The 11,068-nt window shown below is 45.1% G+C and overlaps 2 protein-coding genes and 1 non-coding gene across 3 annotated transcripts in view; all 3 read right to left on the bottom strand.

The window, feature by feature from the left end:
- Positions 1–752, bottom strand: part of pole3 (polymerase (DNA directed), epsilon 3 (p17 subunit)) — a 16,744-nt gene extending 15,992 nt beyond the window's left edge. The window contains exon 1 of the mRNA XM_037692533.1: positions 654–752. Within this exon, the coding sequence (XP_037548461.1) occupies positions 654–719 (66 nt within the window). The 5' untranslated portion in view covers positions 720–752. The remainder of the gene's footprint in view (positions 1–653) is intronic.
- Positions 753–8,703: 7,951 nt separating this feature from the next.
- The window catches only part of rpl12 (ribosomal protein L12), a gene marked incomplete in the record, with an annotated part of 3,660 nt that continues 1,295 nt past the window's right edge, over positions 8,704–11,068 (bottom strand). Inside the window, 4 exon segments of the mRNA XM_037692544.1 lie at positions 8,704–8,858; positions 9,097–9,183; positions 9,263–9,344; positions 10,212–10,310. Coding sequence (XP_037548472.1) covers positions 8,740–8,858; positions 9,097–9,183; positions 9,263–9,344; positions 10,212–10,310 — 387 coding nt within the window.
- LOC119430321 lies at positions 8,929–9,053 on the bottom strand. Its single transcript, XR_005187907.1, has one exon. It is a non-coding gene; the product is annotated as a small nucleolar RNA SNORA65 (small nucleolar RNA).

Below are 11,068 nucleotides of genomic sequence, written 5' to 3'. Positions count from 1 at the left end.
CACCACCACAGTCCTCTGAGTGGAGCAGGGAGCCTGACACCACCACATCCCTCTGTGTGGAGCAGGGAGCCTGACACCACCACAATCCTCCGAGTGGAGCAGGGAGCTGCTGACTGGGGCCCAGAGGGGCTCAAATGATGCTTCACCTTTCCCATCCACAATTTCATGTTGTCGGTCAGGGGAGTTGAACCAGCGACCTTCTGATCACAGGCCCACCTTCTCTAGCCTCTGCTCCACCACTCCTCCCTGAATAATAATAATAAAAAAAGAAAAAACTGCCACGAACCAGATCATTGTGACCGGTCTTTATCTACTGACACGACAGGTGTTGTGGCAAAAAGTGACTGAACATCAAACTGTGGTCAACCTCCGCGGGAGCGCGCATAGCCTGAGCGCCTCGGACAGCGTGACCGTTTCTGCTTTAGTTCTTGTTAAACTATATCAGCACTAAGATACATTTATTTGTCCTGGATATACATCTCCGTTTAGTTTTTATTAGTTTAAAAGCTCACGGTGTTCTCTCTGTCAGTTTCAGGTGTTCGTGGTAAATCTTTACTTCGGTTCTCCGCGGGATTATGAACAAGAGGTTGAGGTGTTGGCTCCCGTTCAGCCGGAGGATAAAGCGGTTTCTACCTCCACCGGCTCACACTCACCGCCTCTTTGATGATGCGGGTGATCACCGCATTCGGAAGGTTCAGATCTTCGGGCCTCTCCGCCATGATTGTTTCTCCCGCCGCTCTGCGAGCTTCTTCTTCTTCTTTGTTTTTATTTAGCGGTTGGAAGAGAACAATCTGACCTTTACCGCCACCTGCTGCTTAGGAGTGTGAACTGGACTGGCATTCAATAAGATAAAATAAATAAAACTCATAAACAAACCAGCCTGGTTCAAGTATCTTAATAAAATGATAGTACTTTCAGATTTTGAATTCCCCTGTAACAATTCAATAGGGTCAAATCTTACTTTTATCGTAATTTTATCTGGACGAGAGTCTGCGATGGTGGATGCGCGTGCAGCCAGAGGGCAGAAAGAGCCAGTATATTGTGAAATTCTGTTCCCCATTATACCATACCACTTATAAAGCACTTAAAACAGCAACAAGGCCAACCAAAGTGCTGTACAGACAAAACAACAGGTAACACACGAAGCAAAATACAAAATGAGGTAAATCAGATTATAGACATAAAAACGATGCAGATAATGACGACAAACCAGAGTGGAGCATACAGGATCAAACGCAGATCCTCTGGTGTTGAAAGCTACTGAATAGTAGTGAGTTTTTAAACGGGACTTGAAAACCGAGAGGGAGGGGGGCCTGTCTGACAAACAGAGGTAACTCGTTCCAGAGTCTTGGTCCTGCTACAGAGAAGGCCCTGTCACCTCTGCGCTTAAGACGAGATCCTGGAACTGTGAGGAGCAACTGGTCCGCTGACCTCAGGGAACTGTTCAGTCAATGTTCAGTGATTTGTAGACATACATGAGTATTTTGAACTGGATTCTAAGGTGAACTGGTAACCAGTGCAGTGACGCCAAAACTGGTGTAATGTGCTCTCTTTTGCCTGTACTGGTTAAAAATTGGGCTGCTGCATTCTGGACCAGTTGTAGTCGTGCAATGGAGGTCTGACTGATACCAAACAGGAGTGAATTGCAGTAATCAAGCCTAGATGTAATGAATGCATGTATTACTGTCACCAGGTTCTTTTTGGACAATATGGGCTTCAGTTTAGACAGCCGCCTCAGTTGGAAGAAGCATGATTTAACAATCATGTTTACATGATTGTTAAGCTTCAGGGAAGGGTCCATTATCACGCACAGATTAGTGACTCTTTGTTTTTCTGGCAGGGTTAGAGCGGAGAGGTCGATGCAGTGGTTTGTGATTGTGTCGTTGGGAGGGAACATGACTTCAGACTTCTTTTCATTAAAACTCAAGAAATTTAAAGCCATCCAGACCCTGATGTCAGCCAGGCAGTTGAGCAGAGGTTGAATAGAGCATGTACCATTGTGTCTTAGGGGGAAGTAAATTTGACAGTCATCAGCAAAGAAGTGGAAGGGCATGTTGTGTTTCCGGAAAATAGCACCAAGCGGCAGCAGGTATGAAGATAATAAGAGGGGACCCAGGATGGACCCCTGCGGAACCCCCCATTTAAGCTCTGCCGCTGCAGAACTAAAATCCTTGATGGAGACACAAAAGGATCTGTCAGCGAGGTAAGATCTGAACCAATTGAGGGCTGACCCTGTGATACCCACCCACTGCTCTAACCTAACAATGAGGATCTCATGGTCGATGGTGTCAAAGGCGGCTGTGAGGTCCAACAGGACAAGCAGCACAGAATCACTGGTATCTGTGAATCTGAAGATGTCGTTAAAGACCTTCAGCAGGGCAGTTTCAGTGCTGTGGAGAGGTTTAAAGCCAGATTGGAAAAGCTCTAAGACGGCGTGATCCTCCAGGAAGCACTTCAACTGGGACTCAACTATTTTCTCCAGTACTTTAGAAACAAATGGGAGTTTGGAGACAGGCTGGAAGTTGGAAACGACTGAGGGGTCAAGGTTTGGTTTTTTCAGGAGAGGTTGGACGGCAGCATGTTTAAAGGTTTTTGGCACCACACCAGTGGATAAACTACTGTTTACTATATCAAGAATGGACGGACCTAGAGTGGGAAACACCTCCTTTAGTAGTCGAGGGGGGACCACATCAAAGGGGGAGCCAGAAGGTTTCAAGTTGCACATGACCTGCTCTAGAGAAGATAGAGTGATGGGTTCAAAATGGTCAAATAGAGCTACAGACTGAGGTGGGATGGATGGGTCATGAGTTGGAGGGGAAATGAGAGCCCTGGTGGTCGCAATTTTTTCCACAAAGAAATGTAAGAAGTTGTCGCACAGCTCAGTCGAGGCTTCCAGAGGTGATGGTTCAGTGAGGTGGAGAACAGAGTTTAGGGTGGAGAAGAGGACACGTGGGTTGTGAGAGTTTGAGGTAATTATATCAGAGAAGTATTTTGATTTAGCAGCTTTCACTGCTTTCTGATAACGGCGCCAACTCTCTTTAAGTATTTGAAAAGAGACCTGCAGCCTGTCTTTCCTCCACTTTCGCTCCACCCTCCTACATTGCTGCCTAACGGCCTTGGTGACGTCACTCAGCCAAGGTTCTGCTCTGAGTTTTGATTTTCTAGTTTTAACAGGCGCAACATGATCCAGAGTCTTTAAGCAGACAGAGTTGAACTGGGATGTCAGCTCCTCAGTGGTGGTGAGAAACACTGGGGCCTGAATTATCATTTCAGAGTTATAAACATCTGTGAAACGTGTGGCAGTGAAATGGTTAATGGTCCGAGTCCTATGTGCAGGAATGCACGACTTAGGAGTTAGATGGGGGAGGGTGAACTCAAACCGGACTGGCATGTGGTCTGAAAAAACATTATCACAAATAACAAAATTATTAACAGTCATATCATGAGTTAAAACAAGGTCCAGAGTATGTCCACGCTCTTGGGTGGGACCGTTTACATGCTGAGTTAAATTAAATGAGTCCAATAAATCTAAAAAGTCCTTAACCAAGGGCTTCTCCTGACAGCACACGTGCAAATTAAAGTCCCCAATAATGAAAAGATGCTCATATTTTGGTGTGATTTCAGCCAAGAAGTCAGAAAACTCATTTATGAAATCCTTAGACCGAGGTGGGCGGTAGACGAGTGCAAATAAAGTCGGAGGTGAATGTCCGAGTTCAAAGACGCTCAGCTCAAAGCTGGCGCGGGAAACTGGGATGGGCAGTTGTTTACAGTCAAAAGTTGATTTGAATATTGTTAATAATCCACCACCGCGCCGGCCTGATGGCCGCGGGGTGTTGAGAGGGCCACAGAGACGTCCATCTTCACAGCTCTTCTGACACATTTATTGGTATAAAAACTGTAAAAACACTCCATGTCTTGGTTGCTGTCAGGCTAAAGTGAACATGACAAGTTTTATTTTAAAAAGACATTTTTCGCTCGGCGATAAAAAAAACCACAAAACCGTAAGAAAACCCCCACAAGACCAGGTTTATTTGTTGCTTATTTGAGGTTTTATATTTATTTATTACCAGGACCTGTCGATTAAAATGAAAGTTACAACCGTGACAGATTATGTGACTCGTTTTACTGAGAAATCTATGAAAGCATTGAAAACAGTCAGACCCGCCTCTGTGCGCCTTACTTTTGTTTAGTTTTTATTTGATACATTTTATTACATGATGTTGAAAAGGTGACTAGTTGCTGCTCATTACATCTCAAGAAGAACCATGAATACTGTTATGAAGTTCAGCTTCACAGCGTGTGGTCCAGTCCTGTGGACCAGCAGGATCCACTGGTGCAGCCAGATGATCACATGATGAACACAGTCCTCCACATACATGATTCATACAAAGTAATGTCGTAAAAGAAAGAAGGTAAAAACAATCCACTTTGACACAAATCATTTATTGTAACTTTTCCTGTTAACATTCAGTTTAAGCTTTTCCCTTCAAATCACTGTGTGCACGTTTAAAAAAAGAATTGGTTATTTTGTTGTTACTTTTTAATGACATTACTTATGTACAAACAAGAAATAAAAAGTTTTTGATGTATCCTTAACTCTTGAATACTTCTACAAGATATTTAGTTTATTTTCTCGGGACTATACATCCCTAATGTTTAACGCTGAACACAGTTACTCTGTCCTCTAATGGATTAGAGGTTTCAAAGTCTGAGGCATAACAGGGAGACAACTTATCACAATGTTGGAAATGTCACATTCAGTAACATTAAATCTGAACGTAATATCCTTACTGGTGAGCCCTAAACACAGTTTTCATGAGGATGGACAATATGGTCCATTGTTTGGACAGTGTGATGTCACAGCTGGACAGCGAGGCCAGGTCGGGGCGGAGCCAACCTTGCCGCCAGATCATCGAGCAGGGCAGAGGGAGGCGAGGGACGGAAAGTCCCTTGTGTTAACACCCTCCTGGATTATGCCGGGCCGCTCCGAGAGGAGGGCGCCGACGGCTGGGAGCGGTGTGGTTGCAGACGTGGGAAGATCCGAGGTGGCTGAGCATCGGCTCGGTCGCTCGTCTTCCGTCACTACGCTCTCCAGGAGGGAGGGGGCAGCTCCGCATCGCCTTTCTCGGAGGAGTCATTCGATTCACTGCGTGACTCTGCGTCAACCCGCGCATAGCGTCCCGCCACAGAAAAAAACACTCAGCGGAGCTGCCGCCAACATCGCCTTTTTGAGGGAATCATCTGATTTACTTTCAGAAAAAAACGTTAGAAAAAGCGATGGCGTCGTTCAGCCGGTAGCGGACCTCCACGAAAAACATTCAGCAGGGCTGCTGCGAACATGGCCTATTTCGAGGAAATCATTTGATTACCGCGAGGGAAAAACGTTAGAAAGGCCATGGTGTTGTCCAGTGGCCCGCCACGGAAAAGCACTCCTCGGCACTTACCTTGAACAAGGCTGCTCGTCTGCTTCTCCTCGGGGAGGAAGAGCTCACCGGGACGGCAGGAGGTTGGCGTGGCAGAGACCCAGGCATCCTTAGCAAAGGTTGTGCCGGTCAAAGCTGGACAACTTTTCCTTCTTCATTCTTCTGACAGTGCTAGCTAGCTGGCTGAAGAAAAAATGGGAGCCGATTACCCGGTCTCACCGTAATTTATACGGACCGGGGGTGAGGCCCACACAGCAGGCGGGCGTGGACTAAAGTGTTCAGTGCTGCTCTGAGCACCTAGGGATAAACCCACCAGCGACAGTCTTAAAGGGCGAAGCCTATACGAAATAGAACTTTATTATAAGTCTTATAACTTAAGCAGAATCAGTGAAATTAAAGAAGGTGTTTGGTGGGGGCTTGTCGTCGTACAAGATGCTGTTTGTTTTTTCTTCATGTTTTTTGTCTGGCTTTTATTTCCAAGATGCTCAGCACTGGACAGAACTGTTGTTCTCTCATTGAATTTGTTTTGCTGCTAGTCTCAGGCTGCATTCACACCAGCCCTGTTTAGTCCACTTTAATCCAACTCTAGCTCGTTTTCCTAGAAAGTCCGGTTCGTTTAGGGAGGTGTGAACGTGCCATCGAACTCTGTCACGGAACAAAAAGGCGAACTCTGGCCCGGGCTAAAACCTAGGTCTCGGTCCGGTAGAAGAGAACTCCAGCGCGGTTCGAGTGCAGTGTGAATGTAAACAGACCGGACCCCGCTCCACAGGGTAAACAAACATGCATTTCTCTTATATGGAGCCGTCAGCTGCCTTGTGTGGAAAACAATATTCTCCATGTTCTTCTGTCTCATCTTCTGCTCATGCTGAGTCCATTTTTGAAAAATGACAAAATATAACTCCTAAAACTGCTAAAACTTGATGCCACTTCGTTTTTATTTTTTATTTACAGAAGAAGAAAAAGCGTCTGAGGTTTTTGTGTCGTTTCTTTCAGTAGTTCTTGGTGCAAAGTCGTTTTCACACCAGATAGTCCGGTAGACTCAGTTCGGGACCAATATTCATGACCTTTTGTTACATTTGAGCTGGTGCGTTTGCATTCACACTGCACTGTGCAGTCGAGCCAACCTGTTGAACCAACCTGTTCCCCCACTCGCTTGTGGGGGCGCTGCACCAAGAACTACTGAAAGAAACGACACAAAAACCTCTGAAGACACGTCTTCTTCTTCTTCTGTAAATAAAAACGAAGTGGCATCAAGTTTTATCAGTTTTAGGAGTTATATTTTGTCATTTTTCAAAAATGGACTCCGCATGAGCAGAAGATGAGACAGAAGACCATGGAGAATATTGTTTTTCACACTAGGCAGCTGACGGCTCCATATAAGGTAAGAGAAATGCGTGTTTGTTTACCCTGCGGAGCGGGGCCCGGTCTGTTTACATTCACACTGCACTCGAACCGCGTTGGAGTTCTCTTCTACCGGACCGAGACCTAGGTTTTAGCCCGGGCCAGAGTTCGCCTTTTTGTTCCGTGACAGAGTTCGATGGCGCGTTCACACCTCCCTAAACCAACCAGACTTTCTAGGAAAACTAGCTAGAGTTGGATTAAAGTGGACTAAACGGGGCTAGTGTGAATGCACCCTTAGTCTCAGCCTGATGAACCTGCTGGTTAATTTTCTTTGCACATCATGACGTGAAGGACTCATGCTTTCTGATAGACGTGCTTCTCTCCATGGTGTTGGGAGCTCCATGAAAGATTGACCGGTCATTGTTCTGAAAAGCTTTTCAACTTTCTGGACCTTACTGAAGGCTTCTGTTTTCCGAGGTCCAAGGTCAACAGAGCCGTCTACCAGGAAGTTTTAGAGACTTCCTGCAGCTGACCAACTTTATGGAGATGCAAATTTCATTTTCCAACAGGACTGTGTAGAGCTGTCTGGAGACGTTTCTGTGCATAACGTGCACTTTCCACAGGAATTTATTTATTGTTGAATAAATGATCGTTTCTGTTTCAGGGTCTGAGAGGGTGTTTTTTAGTGCACGGTCCAGCCGCATAGGGACAATATTTGGAGAGGACTCCGTGCGTAAATGTGATAATCTGTCCCTCCATCCTCACCTGCACCCCCCGCCCAGAGGCTCCTCCAAGGAGCGTGTAGCTGGTGCACATGCTGCAGCTGGAACATCCACTCCAGACTGGGTTCACCGGTCTAAAGGCAACAACTCTCTTATTTTTTTAATAATCAAAATAAAAAATGCAATGACTGGACTTTTAGGGGCAGTTGCCGAAACTGGTTAAAATGAGTTCCCACATCTTGTTCCGGTTCAAATCAACCATTGTGTGCACCTGAACGACCACCTCAGCTGGGGCAACACCACCAGCTTGATCAAGAAAGCTCAGACTACTTCCTCAGGCAGCTGGTCTGGAAGCTCAGTCCTCACCTCCTTCTCCAGGTGTGCAGTGGAGAGCATCCTGTGCTCCAGCATCAACGTGTGGCATGGAGGCTGCACAGCTGCAGAAAGAAAAGCTTTGCAGAGTGGTGAAGGCTGCACAGAAGATGTTGGAGTCAGTCTCCCCACCATCACAGACATCTACACCTCCAGATGCAGGAAGAGGGCCACCTGCATCATGAAGGACCACACTCACCCAGCACACACACTTTTTGCCCCACTCCTCAGGAAGGAGGTTGAGGAGCATTAAGTGTAGAACCACTAGACTGAGGAACAGCTTCTACCCTGAGGCCGTTACTCATGAATCTAACCAGACTAATCACTGCTGATCCGTTTCACGTTGTCGTGTTCATTCATACTCGTGTGCTCCAGAGTACACGATTTCATTCCACGTGGCGTGTATGACAAATGAAACTTAAATCTTTGGCAAGATTGTTTTACTTCACACTAACAAAATGTTTTCACCTGCGTTCCTTTATATCCCATTAACCACAGGAGAAATTATAATTTTTCCACAACACGAGATCTTCATACTGAACACCTTCCTGTTGTAACCAGTTCGACCGTCGATGCACTGAAATGGGTACAAGTGAGTAAAACGTGTGGTAGAATACAACGTACCAAGCTAAATCAAGAATATACAACACATCAAAAGTTTAATCACAATTTCCTCCGTCCAGAACTAATGTTCAAGTGTCGGGTGATTTGATTCATCTTTAGATGCAGCTGGTCCGGATTTTTTTTCACGTGGACACAAAATAAACTAAACTATTTTTCTGCATGAAAATGAACCTTTGAAGTTTAAGTTTTATAAAACGGGAGGGGAAAAAACAACCCAAAGATTAGTTTGTCAATGTTTTATTTAAAACGATTCCCGTTCAGTCAGACGGACACTCTACTTTGCCGCTGTTGATATCATCGATGACATCATGAGGAGGACGACCATCAATGGTGCAGCCGACAGACTGAGCCGTTCCCAGGATCTCCTTGATGGTTCCTGATGAGGACCAGAGCGGACATCATCAGTGAGGTGAGCAGGGGTCTGAACTCAGCTTTGTGCCAACAGTTTGTGTTCCAGACTTTTCGGCACAGAGTTGTCCATTAGTGTGGACAGTTCTGTTTCCTAAAGCCGGGTCGCTCTGAGCCTCCACTGGAGTATACTCGGCCACAGACAGACTGGTATAGTGGCGGGAGGCTGGTTCAGTGCAACTCGAAACAAAAGTACCAAGTCTTACCAGAAAGCTCCCTGGCGATGGAGCGAGGCCTCATGGTGCGAGCGATGCCCACAATCTCATCAAACGTCACACTGCCGCTGTGCTTAACTGGAAAGTTCAAGAACAGAAAGCCAGAGTGTAGCGAGCCGCTCCACGCCGGACCGACGAGGTAAACACAGCCACTTACTGTTCTTGACCTTCTTTCTGTCACGAGGAGGCTCCTTCAGAGCTTTGATGATCAGGGCAGAAGCAGAGGGAACCACTTCAATCTGACAACACAAAATGATGTGCATCTTTAACACACAATGAAAAAATGCTCAACATTTAGACAAAATTTTGCCTCTTGCAAAACTTATGACCTCAATGGGCTTTACCTGGATACACCCCCCCCCCCAGCTCTTCAGCGATCATAGTGAACCAACACCAACGAAAACTGCACTTGTTTTTACACCAGATGTTCTTCCTGACGCAACCACGGACACAGAGCTACCGCAGCCTGCTCAACCAACGCAGAACTTGGTGTTGAACTCCCCTCAGGAAGGAGGTTGAGGAGCATTAAGTGTAGAACCACTAGACTGAGGAACAGCTTCTACCCTGAGGCTGTTGGACTCATGAATCTCTAACTAGAATAATCACTGTGAAAAACCATATCATGTTGCTGCTGATCTGTTTCATGTTGCTGCTGATCTGTTTCAATGTTGATGTGTTCATGCGTGCACATCTGCTCACAGACTCATGTTCATGTTTGTGCTGATGTTCAATGTTTTATGTTATGAGTGCTTAGTGTATATTTAGTTGAAGTTTTTCTTAGTTCATATCTTAGATGTTATTACTGTTTTTCTTATACATTTTATTGTTGGATGTAACTGGGACCCTGCGTACATAATTTCTCTCCACCACATGTACCACATGAGGTACGAATGACAATAAAACTGACTGACCAGAATCTTGCAGGACTCAGTTACAACCTTTCAATGGCTTCAGTTTTTGTTGTGATGTAAAATGTCAAACCAATTCATTTCAATTTATTGACAGGGCACCAAATCACAACAGAAGTAGTGTCGGGGCACGGTGTAAAAACAACACGCATGTAATGACACGTACAGAACTTAGTTAACATGGAAGAGTCTACTCACAGCAGCCTGACGGTTCTGAATGGTCAGCTTCACGGTGATCCTCAGGCCCTTCCAGTCACCGGTGGCCTTGGCGATGTCATCACCAACTTTTTTGGGAGACTGAAAGGGAGAGAGAAAAATTTAACAGATTAAAACTGTAACCAGCAGAGTAGAGGACGACTGTCAGGAGTACCGCGGGTCACAGCGGGACCGGAGTCAACCTTGTTAGAACTCACGTGACAGGCCAAGAGTTGGTTTTTATCAGTTCATTTCTTCACACCAGGGGCGATTCTAGAGCCCTTTTTAGGGGGCTTAAACCCCCCCACTGTGGACAATGGCTCCTGGTTTGAGATGTGTCATTAGAATTATTGTAGGGGGGACATATTGGTGCGAGGTCTGTGGGTCCTCCCCCATAACTTTTTGAATAAAGCAGCTGCTATTTCCTGCATTCTGGTGTATTTTAACAGGTTTAAAACATCTATGTTTACCTACATAAGTAAATACTTGATTCAATAACTGTTTTATAAAGCATGGCACAAGAAGTAGCACTAAGCTTTTTGTTTGTCTTTAATTTAATTTAATTGTTCTACCTAACACAGGAGGCTGTTAGCTCTGGAAGCAAGCTGTTAAACAGCTTTGGACACAAAGACTCTTGTCCCACACTTCAACAGAGCAGGTAAGATACATAACATCTTGTAATCTCTGCCTGTGAGGCTCATTAAATTATAAAATACGATGTGAAATAAATTAAGCTTCTGTAATTTATAATTGCAAATGTCACATTTTCTTGACTTAATTTCAATTGTAAATCTCGTGTTTTTGATAAAATATTTTTTTTTCCAGAAGAAAGACCAACAAATTATAATTTGTAGTCACTG

Source organism: Nematolebias whitei, chromosome 2 (assembly GCF_014905685.2).
Source record: "Nematolebias whitei isolate Nwh7 chromosome 2, NemWhi1, whole genome shotgun sequence".
In the NCBI taxonomy this organism is placed as follows: domain Eukaryota; kingdom Metazoa; phylum Chordata; class Actinopteri; order Cyprinodontiformes; family Rivulidae; genus Nematolebias; species Nematolebias whitei.
The sequence above is the reverse complement of the archived record's forward strand: the minus strand, read 5'-3'. Positions and strand labels throughout refer to the sequence as shown.